General features: G+C 46.9%; 1 protein-coding gene across 3 annotated transcripts in view; it reads right to left on the bottom strand.

The window, feature by feature from the left end:
- FRMD4A (FERM domain containing 4A) overlaps positions 1–18545 on the bottom strand; it is a 553835-nt gene that overhangs the window by 68104 nt on the left and 467186 nt on the right. For all 3 annotated transcript variants that reach the window (XM_075064299.1, XM_075064302.1, XM_075064306.1), the window contains 4 exons: positions 15486–15569; positions 5712–5777; positions 5262–5319; positions 2839–2925 (listed from right to left, as the gene is read on the bottom strand). In XM_075064299.1, the coding sequence (XP_074920400.1) occupies positions 2839–2925; positions 5262–5319; positions 5712–5777; positions 15486–15569 (295 nt within the window). The remainder of the gene's footprint in view (positions 1–2838; positions 2926–5261; positions 5320–5711; positions 5778–15485; positions 15570–18545) is intronic.

Below are 18545 nucleotides of genomic sequence, written 5' to 3' on the forward strand. Positions count from 1 at the left end.
GCTGGCGTGGAGAGGTGAATCAGATACCACAAGAGACTCCCAGATGCCATGGTGATGGGTGCAACGTAAAAACCTAACTAGGCAGAACAAAAATTGTGCCACATTGAATCAATAGGGGTTGCTCTAACTAGAGAAGTTTTCTGGCTTGCGCTTTTTACTGTGCCAGGGAAAGAGGGCTTTAAATAGCATTTGGGGATCCACAATGCATCCTTGGCCCACCTAACCATGCCTTCATTCTGCCACGCTGCTCATATTAGGGGCAACAATAGCTGTTTGCATTCCCCCCAGTGGATGGGGTTTGCAAGCACTTTGCAGCTCAGCAGCACTGGTTCAGACAGGCTTTACACCGGGTTACGCTCTGGGTAGGGTGACCAGATGTCCCGATTTTATAGGGACTGTCTCAATATTTGGGTCTTTGGCTTATATAGGTGCCTATTACCCCCTGATTTTTCACACTTGCTCTCTGGTCACCCTAATTCTGGGTTACGTCTGACAGACTCCACTGAGGAATCATCTAGGCTGCCCATTCCAGACCCCAAGATTTGTGATCACTCCCACTAAGTCACAGAACTTCCCCCTCATGTTTCTAAGTCAGGCAGTATTACTGTCATGGTCATCATGGATTTCACACAACACACAAAACTGCCCATTTGCCAAAGTAAAAACAATAATCTCAGCAAAAGCAAAGCAAATGCCAAAGTTTTCCTTGCTCACTGCCGCTGCTCTGAGGAAAGGCTGGGAGGTACGTGTGACCCAGCTTGCTGCAGTAAGGACGAGAGGGCAGGAGGCAAGTAGGGTGAGGGCTGCGGCTGAAGCCAGCTCTAACCTACTTTGGGGCTGAGCAGGCAGACAAGACCACTCAGAGCAGCAGCAGGGGAGAAGGGAAGATGAAACACGAGAGAGAGAAGACCTGACTCTCCCAAAGAGAACAGTGCTGTTGCCTCAAATGGAGGCACAGGATCTAGTCTCCTTCCTCTTGGATTCCTCAGGTTGATTCTCCCTATCATCCTTGCTTCTGCTTCAATCCTATCACAGGAAGGAGGCTGCGGAAGGGAAGAGCCCTGGAGGAGCAGTTTCTGCGGCTGACCTTGACTTTTGGAAGCAGATTCTAAGGACATGTCTCTATTAGGGTTTTGGCACCAGTGCAGCCATGTGAGTGCAACCCCCCTAGTGTAGACGCACTGCAAATCATCACTTTCATGAATGTGACTTACCCTGCAAGTAACGATTTAACCCAGTGCAATGCATCTGCACTAGGAGTTCATAGGTGCATCTTTGGTGGCGTTGTCACTCCCTCCGTGAAAGCCCCCAACAGAGACGAGGCCTTGGTTAACCAATATATATTCTGATCTCTGCAGCATGAGTTCTATTTTCCACTGTGGACAACATTTCAGTTTATCATAGCTAAAGAACTACATGTGATCACCACCTACCAACTAATTTGCACAAAGAGGAGGAAGGTTGATTCTGCTGAAGCAGGCTGCATGGACAAATGGGTGACTGAGAAAGAGCCATTTGGCACAGAAACAATGCAATAAGAAATGCAGAGCTCTTAATTTAGTGGAAGCATTTACATCTGCTAATGTGCTATTCAGTGTTCTGGGAGCTGAGCTGTGCATTGCCCCCTGGAAGCCAGGCTAGAATCTGCTGCTTTCTGATATCTCACTGGTTTCCCAGGTAGGATGAATATTGTTGTTAGCTGATGTTGTGGGCCAGTCTACGGAGCAAGTTGCACTGCTAAGGAATAAAGGCTGGGGCATAACACCAGAAAATGGGACTCGATATTGGAGAATGAGCTCAGGTGACCCAAACATGCCTTCCGAAGACGTTACAGGATGTTTAAGCTGATTTTATTAAAATTTCTTTGCCTAAATTATCGATGTGACTAGTCATTTTGGGTGCCCCCAGCTTTGGGTGTCCAATTTGAGACACCTCACTCGGGCCTGATTTTCAGAGGCACGGAGCACCTCTTCCCTCCAAACCAGTCCCCTCTAAGGTGTCTCAAGTTGGGCACCCAAAGAGGAGATGTCCAGCTTGGCTTGTCGCTTTTGAAAATGTAGGCCAACCTTGTGCTTTAGAATAAAGCTGCTTGCAGGTAATGCTGTAACTTGCGGGGGGTTTCACAGCAGAGTTCTCAAACAAGTTAAAACGCAGGTGGGAATGCTTTCCTTACCTTTCTTCATGTGTGTGATGAAGCATTTTTACCATTGTTTGATTGATATGGGCCCTTAACCATTAAAATATCCATTCATCAAAGTTAATCTGGCCCCCTTAAATTTGCCATTTTGCACCTTGAAACATGATACTTTTTGTCCTGAGGGAGAGAAACAAAACCCCATACTCCACCAACCCCTTCCACTCTCACCCTTATTTATATATCTCCAGCTCTCTTTACTTCTCTGATCATTTATGGCCTGAGCCAAAGCGCCACTGGATCAGGTCCTTAGGGATGACGCCTGTGAACTACTGAGCATCCTCAACTCCACGTGAAGCCAATGGGGCTGAAGATGCTCAGTATCTTGCAGGATCAGGCCATTTATGCCTTTTGAGGAACTGGGCCAAGTCAAGATGAATACAATAGCTTAAGCTGCAGTATTTAACAGTGCTCAATTTTCCCCAACATTACAGCCTTTCAGTAAAGTAGGGGTGAGTTCTGCATGTCAACTTTCTGTAGACACTCAGGCAGTGTTGGAAGAAACTCCTCATATCTGCCCCCACCATCCTTATACATCAGTGATATGACTCAGTGCCAATGTTCAGCATCTTTTATGCTGCCACTCAATCCGTAACGCAAGAGGTGAGCACATCTCTGAGCAACTCGGGAGAGAATACACTTACCTTTCTTGGTTTCACTTTGTCGTGGTAGTCGTACTGAAAAATGCCCTTGTAACTAAGTCCTAACCACCAGGGAATTCCCTGCTTGTCCTAGGAAATAAAATAGAGGGAATGACATTGTATGGGAGGGGGACATTCCAGACACTCCCTGGCAGGAGTGGTGGAAGCTACCTCAAAGTGCGGGGGCCACTGGTGCCCAAACCCTGGCCTCACCCCCGCATCGCACCTTCCTCAGAGGCCCCACCTCCACGTTGTCCCTTCTCCCCAGACCCCCACCCTTGCACTGCCCCTTCCCCATAGGCCCCGCCCCAACGCTGCCTCTTTCCCCAAGGCCCCACCCACATGCTACTTCTTCCCCCCAAGACCCTGGCCCAACTTGCCTCTTCCCCCCAAGAAACCACCCCTGCTTGCTCCTCTCTGCCCCCTCTCTCCCACTGCTTGCCCTTATAGCCGGTAAAAATTGGTGGGGCTAGGGCCCCTTGGTCCCCTCTGTTCAGGCGCCCCTGCTCCCTGGCCCAATATTCAAGGGAAGGATTTCTCTGTGAGAGGGATCATCCTGCACCATGCCAGATGATCCCTGGATCACAAAGTCCCATGAACATGGAGAAGATCCCTGGCACTCTTATCTCAGGCATATAATAGCATATGGAATGCACCAAATTGCATCAAATTACTAAAAACATCTCCAAGGAAGGATCTCCTTGGGTCCCCCTTATAATGGTTCATCCTACCCACTGCCCCCCTTCCTGCAAATGTCTCAGTCTGAACACTGCTCTATCTGGCCTTGGAGATTGGAGGAGGTGAAACCCAATAACCCAGCTGACTTGGATTATGTGTGGGAACCCTGATATCAGTCGATAAAATGCAGCACTAATGGGATCTGATGGCTACCAAGCGATAAGGTCTGACAGACTTGGTCTCAAATGCTTTCCATCTGAGTGTGCCAGAAAACTATTTTATGGAGTAATGAGTGATACTTGATACAAGCTCTGTTTAGATTTAGTGAACTGCAACCCTCAGTGAAACAATTCCAATTTGCCAAGATGCTGGTGAAGGGCAGGGGGGAAAAATAGCAACAACAAAAAACAACTGAGGCATCAAGGTGGAAAATGACTATGCTAAGCAGCAACATCTATGTTGCTCATGAAGGGTGTGATCCAAAGCCCATTGGCTGTGAGCTGTCCCACTGAACTTCTCTGGGCTAGTAAGTGTTTGTTGGATTGGGTATGTCTGCGCTGCAGCTGGGAGGTACAAGTCCCAGCACGGGGAGACAGATTCCCACTAGCTCAGCACATGTGACATGCTAAAAATGGCAATGTGGATGTTGTGGCACAGGGTAGCCATGACTCTGAGCTTGGACTTAGAGGGTCAGGCGGGCTTGGGCTTGGGTGGCTGGGCGGAGCTACCACCACTGCCGCAGCATCTAATCTGTCTACCCTTGCTGGGAATCACGCCTCCTAGCTGCAGGGTAGCCATACCCTTAGGATCCGATCCAAAGGGCACCCAGTGTAATACTTCCTAGCTGACAACTGACACACTCTCACCAATTGAGAGTAGTTCACTGGAACAACCCTCAGTAGTAAGCACCATGCACAGCAGGAAGTGTTTGAGAGTTTGGGCATCAAAACCCAAATAATTCCCTGCAACTTCCACCCACTGAATTCAATGGAAGCTGGGTGCGCAGGAGGGCTGGGGGACCCTACCCTATGACAAGAGCTGGGCAACGATTTCAGGTCAGCAAGATGTAGCCAACAGAGTCCTACTATCTGACATGTGGCTGCCTTTCTCTGAATACAGGGCATTGGGGGTGGGGTGGGCCAGGGAGATCATATTTAGGGTATTTACTGTCAAATTGTTTCTATTGTATCATGTGTGCAAGACACTTTGCAGATGTACAAGAAAGTAACATTCTTGTACCTAAAAACATGCAGGTCAGTACAGATAATGATGCGAGCCATCAAAACTCTGTGGGTGATGAAGAGGGGGAAATGCTCCAGAGAGAGCAAACCTAGCTTCCTTTTTTATGTTTATTGATATCACTTGTAAAAACCTCCAATGCTGGGCAGGCCTGGAAGTGGTAGAGGCGAGATCATGAGTCCACTGTGGTGGCAGATTGTTAAACAAACGGAGCCTGGAGGAGGGATTTAATGAGAGAATCCCAGCATGAATTCCAATCAGAAGACTGCAAGCTGGAGTCAATTGCTCCAGCCCTTAGTGGAGAGGATGCTGGAATTTTATCTTGAAGAACAGGATTTTCCTCTACTGAATTGTATTTACCAAACAGTCACTGAATAGTTGAAACAAAGTTTATCTTAACAAAGGAAGTCAAACAGTACTTTCAGGAAAGTGCAGGGTAAACAGAGGCCAGAATTTTTGTCACCATCATCAATTTAATTCAGTAAATGCCCTTTGTCGGTGGCACGTACCTTTACTGCATAATAATGGACTCCATACGTTGGGAGGGATTCTACAATGCTCATGTAACTGCAGAATGAAACAGAAGAAGAATAACATGGATGAGGAGTGGGATTCTCCTGAAAAAGCATCTGCTTAAAAAAAAAAGAAGTTACTAGACAGGAGACGGGAGACACAGTTATGCGCAGAATTTACAGTCAGTGTAGAATACACACCTCTACTTCAATATAACATGACCCGATATAACATGAATTCGGATGTAACGCGGTAAAGCAGTGCTCCGGGGGCAGGGGGGCCACGGGCGCACTGCGCACTCCGGTGGATAAAAGCAAGTTCAATATAACACGGTTTCACCTATAACACGGTAAGATGTTTTGGCTCCCAAGGACAGCGTTATATCGAGGTAGAGGTATATCCTAGCAAACAAAGGTTGCTGCCCAGCATTGCCCTTCCCAACTTACTTTACAATTGCTTGGCCTCTTGTCTGACCACTCAGTTTCTTGTAATGCTCGATGACTCTGTCCTCGCTGCAAAGGGAGACATAAAATCTTGTTATTTTTTATCTCTGCTCAATAATCAAAGAAGATTTCAGTAGGTGACCAGGCATTTCTGTTACCTACGGCTACCAGCCTGGGAAACGAAGAGGGTGTGTAACAGACTACTCAGAATGGGACTGTACTCAGCCCCAGAGAAATGGAAGCCAATGCAGAATACAAGATGGGATTGCAAAGAGAAAGGTTTCTGGATGGTGCTAGTTTTGTTAAGGGAAATGGGATCTGCTCCCACAGACTTTCTTCTCTGTGCCTCAGTCTCCTCCTCTTTGAGTTTTGTTTTGTTTACGACAATGCAAGTTTTGTCTCTAGACAAACTGCGGCCCTGTGTTCCACCTTGCAGGCCTGAAGGCGCCTCTTGGCCAGCTGGCACTCACAGCAGGCTGGGTCCCGAGCCTTCAAGAGCGCTTCTCAGTCCTCACTGCTACCACACAGAGGACAAAACTATGTATGGGAATCGGCTTCACTATAGAGAGCAGGCTTGAGGCTTGTTATTATCCAGAGCCAATTTCTTAGCATCCACAGAGCTACAGAGTAAGCCAGACTTGTAACTCCATCCTTAACTGCCTGCATTGTCCCCCACTAATGAAGTGGATATGGATCGCAGGTCACAGAACCAGGGTGATGTGAGCTATATTATGAGTATGAGCGGTACTCTCAAGGGCACAAAAGGGGAGATATGGGTCTCCTTTAATTTCAGTGAAGTCACTCCTGATTTACACCCATGTAACAGAGCAGCCCGATTAGCCTCTCAAACTAGTTTTATATTGGTCTAGCTTCAGTGGGCCAGCCTGATTCTCTCACCTGCATCACTGTAAATCAGGAGCAATGTCAAAGAAGTCAAACCAGTTTCAGCAGTATAAAGTGGTCTGAGAGGAGAATCAGGTTCTTATGTGTAAATTAGAATCTCCTGGCCTTTATGCCTTTTCACTGAGGATGAAGATTCTCTGCTGTGCTTCTGGTATGTCTACACTGCTGTTGGACACACACAACTGGCTCCTGCCTGACTTCAGCTGGCAGGGCTGAAGATTCACCTCACAGGGTCCTACAGCCCGAGCTCCAGCCCGAGCCTGAATCTCTATACTAGGGGTCAACAACCTTTCAGATGTGGTGTGCCAAGTCTTCATTTATTCATTCTGATTTAAGGTTTGCGTGCCAGTAATACATTTTAATGTTTTTAGAAGTTAGACTTCCTATAAGTCTATAATACAAACTATTGTTGTATGTAAAGGAAAAAAGGTTTTTAAAATGTTTAAGAAGTTTCATTTAAAATGGAGAGCCCCCTGGACTGGTGGCTAGGACCCGGGCAGTGTGAGTGCCACTGAAAATCGGCATGTGTGCCATAGGTTGCCTACCCCTGGCCTATACCACAATGAAACAGCCCTGCAAGCCAGAGTCAGCTGGCATGGGCCAGATGTGGGGTTTTAATTGCAATGCAGACATACCCTCAGAGGCACAGCCCAGAACTCACAGCCCAGGAGGAGGCTAATGTGTCTTTCAGGAAACTTTGTGCCCTCTCAATCCTGGGTTGCTCTGGGGGCTACATAAGCCCCTGGAATAACTCAGCCAGCCCTGGGGGCCTGTCTAAGTTATGGCAGCCTCCCTACAGGCCACAGCGCTGTCTGGGAATTCTGCAGAGCTGCATGCTGCGGCCCTGTCCCTAGCACACCCCTATCCAGAGCTTGTAATAAACTCATAAGGATGCAGCCTTATGGCTGTGCACCCGTGAGCAGGGTTGCCATCTTTCTAATGACTGGTAACCAGACCTTCAAGGCCCTGTCCCCGAGGCCCCACCTCTTTTCAGAAGCCCCACCTGCTCTCCCAAGGCCCGCCTGCTCTGCCTCTCCCCCGAAGGCCCCGCCCCTGCTCTGCCTTCTCCCCCTCAATCCTCGCCCCCATTGCTCACGCCTCTCCCTCACTCCCCTACATTGCTCGCTGCAGGTTGGAGGCAACCTCAGCTGAGCTGGGGCTGGCTTAGGTTAATGATCCAGTGCCTCCCCCTTCCCTGCAGTAATGGGACTTTTGGTTCGGTTGCCATTTAGGGTTGCTAGGTCCCCTTTTTGAATGGACTTTCTGGTCGAAACCATGGCATGTGGCAACCCTAAATGGCACCCGGACACAGAAACCAAAAACCGGACTGTCTGAGTAAATCCTGGATGGGTGGCAACCCCACAGTGCCTGCCCTGAGGGAATCCTACCCCCAGCAGGAACTGAATCTTCTGAGGCCCCTTTATGCTTCTCCTGTCCTTTTACATGGTGTAACTGGCCAGGTTGAGGTGGGGTGGGTGATGATCTCACCCCAAATGCTTAGAAACCCCGGTCCTGGAGGCTCTGTGAAAACCTTTGCAAAATATTTCACTTAGCAACAGTTCTGCTTACATAACAGTGTCATCTTCTCTGTATTTCTTTCCCTGTGTGTTTATTATTGTGCCAGAACCATGCGCATGGAGACAGGATCTTTGTTGCAAAGGCGCTCCCCTACCCCTGCTGTGTAGAACTCCGCTGAAATCATAACCCCCCGTCTGTGACATCACAATTAGCTGCCACGCAGAGGGTAGATCACTGTGACATCTTAAACAAGTGGGGAATCAGAAGCTTGAATGAAGGAGGTGAAGCTCCTGTTTTCATGCAAAACATCCACAATTTGGTCACCGGAGGAGGGCTCCCCCAGCCAGCAAGCCCAGAATCCTTAGGCAGGCTCCCGAACCAGGAATCCAGATGGCTGATGTAATATGGGAACATGTTCCTGGCACTTTGCCGTAATAGAACATTTAAAAAAATAATACAAAGGGCAGGTGGAAAAACAAACACAAACAAACAGACAAAGGGGAAAAGGGGTAGGATCATTTCTAAGGAAAAGGGTTTTCAAGTCTCTTTAACATCCCTGCCATTGGTCTGTGTGCAAGTAACTTACTTTCCTCATTTATTCCCTTAGGCTGTGTCTACACTGGCACTTTCATTGCTAAATTTATCGCTCAGGGGTGTGAAAAAAACACCCCCCGAGCAACAAAAGTTTTAGTGATGAAAAGCGCCAGTGTGGACTCTGTTGGCAGGAGCCACGCTCCCGTTGACGAAGCTATCATCCCTCGCTGGGGGTGGTCTTATTTTGTCGCTGGGAAAGCTCTCTCCCGGCGATAAAGAGCGGTGCGCCATTGTAAGGCATGCTGTGTAGACGTAGCCTTAGGAGTGATTCCCCCACTAATCCTGCCAAAATAACAGGTAAATAAAAAAAGCCTGTAAACGTCAGTCAGCCAATGGGCACAAGGGGGGTGGGTCTCAGATCCTGGGCTCCAGCCCAATCCCAAACCTCTACACTGCTACTTTTAGCCCCATAACCCCAGCTGCTGCTAGCCCAAGTCAGCAGACCTGGGCCCTGAGACTTGGTGCTGTGGTTTTTTTTTACTGCAGTGTTGAGATACACAATGTGCAAGGCAGTGAGGTCGCCTGACATACTACTTACTGCAAAGAGTGCTGCTGTTTGGGCAGGGAAAGGAGTGTTTTCGCTCTCCTGACAACTGTCGCAGAGTAAATGTCACATACAGAAAGTGATTGCCTTAGATTCAATAGCCTTAGAGCCAAATTCTGGCCTTGCATTCGTGCAGGTGTCTCCCACTGAAATCGTGTGTGTCATCTGAAGGCAGAGCCTGGCCCTTACCGTGTAACAGTCACAGACAAGATTAATGTCTGGAACAATCATTGAGTTACACGACTACACAAATGCTGGACAGTCTCCAGGCTACATCATTCCCACTGATAAAGAAGAACAAAGAGGACTTAGAGTCCTTTGAAATGTCCTTGTAAGCCCAGTATTACTTACAGGCCTGATTTGCCTCTGCTTCAGATAGATCAGGAGTAACTACATGGAAATCAGTGGAGTTACCGCAGTGTGTCGCGTGAGAGCAGAACCAGCCCACTGCGTGCTGCTTTGCTTTGGTTTTTGTTCTTTGTCGCTCAAATCCATCCCTGATGTTAACTTCATTCACTTCACTCCCACAGCTGGACATATTCTTCTATCTGTGCATTGCCCTCTGCAATGCCTCTGAGTTTTGTTTGCTTTTGTTACAAATTAGTAAAATACATAAAATAACGGAATGTTTCTTACATCATTTCCCCTTGGGCGTGGAAGCTAATCAATGGCACATTTTCCTGAACAGCAAAGCCCTGTCTTTAGAGAACCTCCTCAAAAGGCAGCATGGTCCCTGGCTGGGGCACTAGAGTAGGAGACAGAAGGCCCGCATTCTATTCCTGGCTCTGACTCAGCCTGCTGGGTGAACTCTGCCAAGCCATGTCATCTCCCCGTGCCTCAGTTTCCCCATCAGTAAAATGAGCCCATTGTGAAATGCTTGGCAATCTACAGATAAAATGTGACATATAAGAGTATTATTCCTCCTTCCTTCAGTTCTCTCTCTTTTGCACCAGATAATAAAACCTGGATTACACTGACGCCATGAAAGCATACTGCCTTACAGACCCCTCTTTCATGTAACGTATTTTTGTGGTCTTTTTTTCCATTGCCACTGCCATATGCAAGACATCATCAGACACAGAGGCTAATTTCTGTCTCCAGTTTTGCTACAAGGGGGTCACCTCAACACATGCCAGTGAAAACAAACAAAGTAATTCGCTCAACAGGACAAGCCTTAGCAGAGTTAACACAAATTCTCATCTATCCTTTCAGCTGCTCTTCTTTTAGCTAACTGTTTCTGACAGCTATACAAGTGCTGGGGCATTGGCTGGGACCACCTGCTGATATCATGGTTACAGCACTGTCTCCAGATTGTCGCCACGTTTGTGACATATAAACTCATACATAGCACATGACAATGACAGAGGCCACTTAACAAAGTGACTAATGTTTTGGTATTGATGAAATGACACAAAGCTGAAGTCAGCTTGTCAGTGAGTAAACATCCCCTGTGAATGCTACAGAAGAACCTTTTATGTAAATGATATCCTGCAGGAAAGAACCCTAGTAAAGATCTTATAAGCATGAAGATCAAGAATTCCCTCGGCCCTCGCAGTTTATAGAAACAGAAAGTAGGCAACTCGTAAGCAAGCATAGGGCCAAAATTCCAAAAGAGCTCGGGGCCAGATTTCCAAGTGCTAACCTCCCAAAATCAGGGCCAGACTTTCAAAAGTATTCAGCTCTCAACATGCTGAGCTGTTCTTAACAGCTGATCGTTTCTTTCTGGTGCCTTACTGAAAATCTGGCCCATAGTTCTTCCATTGCCATCAGTGCTTTATAGATTTCAACTCTATATCCTGCTGAATACCTGCATTCTGGGCTGGATTCAGGTGGAGGAACTATGAACCCATGTTTAGGGCTCCAGCTTTTGTGGTTGCATGGTGAGACCAGAATCTCCACATTCATTTTAAAAAATCATCTCTCTAGCCCTCATGGATGCAAAGAAAAGCTTGCAAATGTGACCCATAACTGATGCCTGCCTGAGTCTGCAGAGAGCTTGAAACAATAACTCCAAGAGATGTGAATATCCCCATTCATCTTTACCTCTGAAGTCTGCTACCACCCCAAGCAGGGGTGGGGACCTGGTGTGGGGGCAGGGCAACAGCATGGGGACAGTGCCACAAAAGTCTGTGCAGGTTGTGCCTAAGATCCCAGACTGACTTAATTCAGCCCTGCCTACACTTAAATGTCCAGCACTTCTCACACTTGTGTCTCTATACATATTCCAACTTAAATTCAATGAAAGTTGTAGGGGGGGTGCTGGCACTACAGCTGGGAGGTGTGATACCCAGTGCGGGCAGACAAACTTGCGCTAGCTCAGCTTGAGCTAGCATGCTAAAATTCGCAATATGGATGCTGAAGCAGACGTGATGGCTCAGGCTACCCACCCAAGCCCACCTGACTCCCTGGGTCTGAGTTCGGGGGGTTAGCCCCAGCCCCAGCCAATGCCACAACATCCACACTGCTATTTTCAGTGCGCAAGCTCAAGTTGACTTACTGCAAGTCCGTCTACCTGTGCTGGGACTCACACCTCCCAATACAGTGCAAACATACCCAAGGTGATCGGTACTTCTCAGGGTTCGGCCCATAGGAAGAACGTACACGCACACAACTACTAAAGCAGTGGCAGCTATGTAAAAGTGCCAAACTTTTAGTTTCTAATCATTCTGAGTTGACACGTTGCTGCATTATTATTATACGGGTGAAGCTAGAAGTGGTCATATAAAAATGGTGAATATACACATACAACCAACATATCTCTTTTGAGTCTTACCAATGCGGTTACAGTTTTATAATCATTTTAGTTCATTTTTAGGACATTAAAAATAAGTCAACAAAAGCAATTGAAAGAGCATTTTAAACATTCCCTTGTAGTGCTGGAAATGCACACAGCACAGCTCTGTGCTAATGCTGGAGAACGCGAGCGTGAAACTGATTGCAAATGGCAAAGGAAAGTGTGAAATCTGCTCTCACCGTAAAATCTCAGCGAGACACCAAAAGCCAGGGCACAGCAGAAATGTCGAAACGTAAATTGGAGTTAAAAATTCTTTCCGTTTAGAAAATCTGCCATTGACCAATATTTAAGAGAAGTGACTGTAGGCCTGATTCCCGTCAGAGGTTACAGTATGTGGGTGAACATTTGGAGGAAGAAAAACTGTCGTTAAAAAATAATGAACTGTACATGGGATAAAGTTGTGTAAGAACGTGGTCAGTGAAGTGAAACCAGGATCACAAGGGATTCTAATGGCTAAAGTCACTTGGTTTATTACCCTATGGAAAAAAAATGAACTTTTTAACCTGGAGCCTGTTCCTGCATCCCTTATTCCTATGACTTTACCTTACTTGTGCGAGGACTCTCATTAACTTACATACGACTATGAGGAAGGATTTGTCTTTTTCTAATTGCTGTAAATCACAGTATTTTAAACAGATTCTCTGGCTTGACCAACGTGACTCAATCCAAGTTCCAGACCAAGGGTGTGTGCATAGGAGGAAATAGGTTACCAGGACTTTGTTCTTAAAGTCTCTTGCACTGAGCCTGGAGTTTGGCCAGATCCAGGGGTGTGTGTGAGAGCTCAGCAGCTGGCTGCACACAAACTGTGTACATGGGAAAAAGCAAAATCCATGGCTGGACCAAAATCCAATGGACTGGGGGAAGCTGGGACCCAGGGCTCTGTGCTGGTGGATTGAGGGACAACGATGATCAGGCTTGGCGAGGATGGGCCATGGACTCTGAGTGGTGAATGAGCTGTCCAGTTTCCTCTGGAAAAGGAAAGAGACCCCAGCAAGAGGCGGAATGTGTGGGCGTATTGGAGGGTGGGTCAGGTCTCACCCTGAAGAGACCAAACTCTTGGCCAAAGGAAACAGTAGGCTCCTCAGCTGTTCCCTCCCCCACACTTCGCATATGAGCCCAGCCAGCCCATGAAAGAAGCAGTGGGTGGTGGGCATCTTCAGCTACATTTTTCAGGTTTTCACGCAGGTTCAGTGTTCTGGGTCAGAGACAGAAATACTCATGATCTGCCTGAGTCCCAGCCCAGGATTCTGAATTACAGTCTGAGACTCTTCAAACCTCTTATGATGAGCTCAGAAAATGTTTAGCAGCTTTGCAGATTAGCTCTTGTTCAGCTGTGCATCAGTTACAGCTAATTCCAGTGATATAGCTCCGCAAAGAGAAATGGATAGGATCTCCAGGGGGTGGGGTTGGGGGATCACAAATCAGAAAACGAAATCCATATTCCCTGCCATCATCAAATTACCAGGCTGCAGAAACTAAAGGAGTAGCAGATAAGAGAACTATCCTCCCACCGCAAGGCTTGAGGAGCTGTGGTAATAGCCTCCTGTCCCAGATCTGGACTTTAGCGTCCAAGACCTGGGTGCTTACCTGAAACTCCCCCAAGCTCACTACCAGCTTGGATATTCTCGCTGCCACCAGGTCAGGAATTATAGGGCCTGACCCCCCTTTCCTCTCTCTGGTGTCCCCAACCCTTCCTTTGGGGGACCCCCAAGACCCAGACCCCTGGGTCTCTCTCTCTCTCCTCTCCCAGCTTCCCCCCCTCCTGGGTAGACCGCTGCATCAGCTATCTTCACTCCTTGAATACAACGGAGAGGAATCTAGCTTCCCAGGCTAGCATTCACTAGTCAGCTCACCAAGAGATCCCCCTCCTTTGTCCTGCAGCCTTTCCCCCTGGGACATAGGAGTGAGAGCACAGAGTTGGGCTTTTCCCTCCCCTCGCCTCACTAGGAAAAGAAACTTCCACAGTTTAAAAGAAAACTTTAGAGAAAAAAAGAAAGAAAATATAAACAACAATCTGCATAAGAAACTCATACAGCTCTTGCTTATAAGAAATCATGATAGAACAGTCTGATTAAAAGATAGCCGATTAACCAGTCCAACAATCAACATACATGTAAATACAACACAAAGTCATCATAGCCGAATACTTTGCTTTCCTTGTATCACAGATGTTTAGGAGAAACGTTGAGATACGATGGAGTTAGGAGAAGTGTCCTCACAGCCGAGGAAACAACCAAGACACAGCAATCCACATCTGTACATACACACACAAGCTCTTCATAGCGATTACTTTGCTTCCTTTGACTCATCAGACTTTAGTAAATAGTACTGAGATAAGGAAGATAGGAGGGAAACTTGTTACCATAGCCGCGAAAACCACAAGACACGAAGTATACAAATTCCCGCCCCTGACTTTAAACAATCCAGTTCTCTGATTGGTCCTCTGGTCAGGTGTTTGGTTATCCTTTCCAGGTAAAAGAAACTTAACCCTTACCTTACCTATCTACTTATGACAGGAGCCCAATTCTTTAAAGACAAACATGAAAGAATAACAAGCAGAAAAGCAAATCAATCCCTTGCCCCCTGCTCAAACGGCCTTTCCTCTGACTAATTCCTATCTGCAGTGCTGAAAAGGCTGGGAAAGGCAGACAAAGAAGCTATGTTGTTGGGGGGGCAAGCGATAAATTGGGTGCTGCATCTACTCTGACACATCAGCAGATTTTGTTTTCAATGCAATAACATAGGAGGAGGAAAACATAATGCAGCACTTAGCCCCTACATAGTGCTGAATATGTTCTGAGCACTGTACGGGTGCTGGGTCTGAATGTAGCCTCCCACAAATGGACAGCCCCCGCCTATACAGGACAAGAATCAGATCTTTTGGCATTGGTTATTCCATGCAGACAGGATTTGCAGAATCAGGCCCAACAATTCCTCCTTGCTTATGGGCTCAATCCTGCTCACCTTCCCCTCACCAGCAGTCCCACAGGGCCCCACTCTCCATGGCTTTACACCCTGGGTAGCCATTTACACCTGTGCAAAAAGAGCGTAAGGTGGATATAAGATGCTACTGTAACAAACTGGGAGCACTCTACATCCATGTTGCACAGATGCAAGTAGCTGCATAAGGTACATGTGGAGAATCAGGCCTACTGACTTCAGTGGGACTGACCTGCATGAGTAAGGCAAACAGCATTTGGGGCTCAAACCTCTCCTTCAGGCTGGGGAGTAGTATTGTACCTATCTGACAGATGGGGAAACTGAGGCACAGAGCAGTTAAAGTGACTTGCCCAAGATCACACTGTAAGTCAATGGCAGAGCCAGGACTAGAACTCAGGAGGTCCTGGATTTCAGATCTGCTTGCTGGTAGCTGCTCAGGGCTGCCTCACAGTGGATGAGACGATTACATGGATAGATAGGTTACCAGTAAGCAAGGGAGGGGTGCTCCTTCAGGGCTTGCGTTGGAAGGGCTGGAAGCTTCTTCAAGTCAGTCTTTACAATTTCATTGCTGAAAGAGAGAGAGTTGAAAAGGGGATCAGACTACAAGAAAACCACAATATCTGATATCACCCGACCCAGCTGGCTGGCTGCTATGGCTCTGCATCTGTTCCTCCTTAACGACATGCACTGGGCTCTCCTTTCTTCCCTTTCTTTCTTTTAAAGGCAGTGTAGTAATGTTTTCCTCCAATACCACACTTGGAGCAGAATTGTCCCAGCTGGCTACGTTTATTCGTCTCATATAATCGCTTTAAAATATAAATACCCCACAATGGTACAGTTTCACTGAGCAACCCTGTGGGTAAATGCATATGGAAAGAGGAGCAGGGGGGAGAAATGGCTGCACAAGGCACCGTTGTTTAAACAATTCCTGTCTGGTGCAAAACGTAGCATTTTGTTGTCATAGCAACACAGGTTGCTTGTTAGCACATCACCACGGTGATCCACTCTTTGCCCTGGTTCCTCACTGAGCAGGGGCCAATTTGAGGCCTATGTCCTATTATTCAAAACCCTCACTGGGATTGGACCCAGCCACCTGAGAGATTGGCTCCCCCCTCCATGACCTCCTCGGGTGGCTACGTCCCACTGGAACAATGAAACTGCAGACCCACGGGGGAGGCGGATGGGCATGGGCGATGAAGTGATCTCAAGACCTGGAGCTCAACTGTGGAACTTACTTTTACAGAATCACAGCAATCCCTCCCCCCAAATAAATAAGAACGTAAAAAATATTCTGTAAACCAATCAGGCTGCTTCCGCTTCTCCTACAGGTGGGGAAGGAAAAACAGAGCGAGAGCGTGAACACGTGTTATTTTTATTTCTGTTTTTATATGTAAAAGTCACTCAGATACAATGGTAACAGGGGCAATATAAGACAGTCTGCGTGATGTGGAACACCAGAGTTAATATGCTCACTGACTTCCCCTCGTAACAGCAATTTTTCCTTCCTCAATAAAATGCAAGTTTGCCATACCCTCTCCCCCCAAAGATCATTTTCTGCATAATTATCTGAAGTTGCTCCTCCTCCTGTTGTGGGTTCTTGACACTCATAGAAACATCTAACACACAGACTCTTGCACACAGCAATTTCTTGCTAGCCTGGGCTTTTCTTTGAAGTTAATTGGCAAACTGTTGAAAGGCGTTGGGCCGACAGCGCTGGAGACTGAAACCCTCAACACCCCTAAACAGGTACAGAGCAGGCAACAGCAGCACAGGCAATGTCATTCACTCCTCGTGGCCCATTCAGTCTTCAGCCTCATTGCTGAGTTGTTATGTGGATGTTCCTCCATTGAGATATGGACTGAAACCACATTTCACTGAAGCTCATTTCAGATAGGCTAAATCATAGCCATTTTGTTGATGACTTTCAGTTCCCATGAAGATGGGCCAGGCTCACATCCATGACACAGAGGGGGAAAAAAGAACAATCACTAGGACACCAATTAATGGTGAGATAGCAAGAAACCTCCTCTTGAGTAATAGCTAGGGATCTTATTCTCCTTCACACTGGTGTAAGTCTGGAGTCTATTTAAGTCAAGAGAGTTACACTGGTGTAAAACCAGTGTAAATGAGATCAGAATTGGCTAGAAAAAAGATACAGAGAGACATCATCTTCCTTTCTAAATGCAAACAGATGGACATCATACCAAAAAGGGCTGAAGGTAAAAAATCCATTGCAATCTACATACCACACAGATTCTCAAAGAAACTGCGGAACCACCTGATCAACATCCTATACAGCAAACAGGCAAAGATTAAGAATGAGCTCTCAAAACTGGATACTCTCTCAAAAAAAAATACAGCCCTCCACACAAACTTCCCTGTGGCTGGACTTTACAAAAATTAGACAAGCCATTTACAACACACACTTTGCTCCTCTACAAAGGAAAAAGGACACTAAACTATCTAAACTACTACATGCCACAACAGTGGTTCCCTTAACTCACCCAACAATATTGTTAATCTATCCAGCTATACCCTTAGCTTGGCAGAAGAATCTGTCCTATCTTGCGGCCTCTACTTCTGCCTCTCCACCTCCCATGAACATTATACCATTCTGTGGTGACCGAGAATCCTACTTTCGATGTCTCCGACTCAAGGAATATTTCCAACACCTCTGAACAGCATAGTAACCCACAGAAACCTTCCTACCAACACTACAAAAAGAAGGATTCTGCGTCGACTCCTCCTGAAGGTCGAAACAGACTGGACTTCTACATAAAGTGCTTCCGCCAACATGCACGGGCTGAAACTGTGGAAAAGCAGCATCACTTGCCCTATAACCTCAGCCATGCAGAATACAATGCCATCTACAGCCTCAGGAACAACTCTGACACCATAATCAAACAGGCTGACAAAGGAGGTGCTGTTGTCATCATGAATAGGTCGGAATATGAATGAGAGGCTGCTAGGTAGCTCTCTAACACCACATTCTACAGTCCATTACCCTCTGATCCCACTGAGGGTTACCAAAAGAAACTAAACCATCTGTTCAAGAAACTCCTTGAAAAAGCACAGGAACAAATCTGCACAGACACACCCCTAGAACCCCGACCAGGGGTATTCTATTTGCCACCCAAGATCCATAAGCCTGAAATCCTGGACGCCCCATCATCTCAGGCATTGGCACCCTGACAGCACGATTGTCTGGCTATGTAGACTCTCTCCTCTACACCCTACACTATCAGCATTCTTAGCTATCTTCAAGACACCAGTGACTTCCTGAGGAAACTACAATCCATTGTTGATCTTCCAGAAAACACCATCCTGGCCACTATGGATGTAGAAGCCCTCCACAGTTGACACCAACATTCACATAGAAGATGGACTACAAGCCATCAGGAACAGTATCCCCGATAATGTCACGGCAAACCTGGTGGCTGAACTTTGTGACTTTGTCATCACCCACAACTATTTCACATTTGGGGACAATGTATATCTTCAAGTTAACAGCACTGCTATGGGTACCCGCATGGCCCCACAGTAT

This window comes from Chelonoidis abingdonii, chromosome 1, assembly GCF_003597395.2.
Source record: "Chelonoidis abingdonii isolate Lonesome George chromosome 1, CheloAbing_2.0, whole genome shotgun sequence".
In the NCBI taxonomy this organism is placed as follows: Eukaryota; Metazoa; Chordata; order Testudines; family Testudinidae; genus Chelonoidis; species Chelonoidis abingdonii.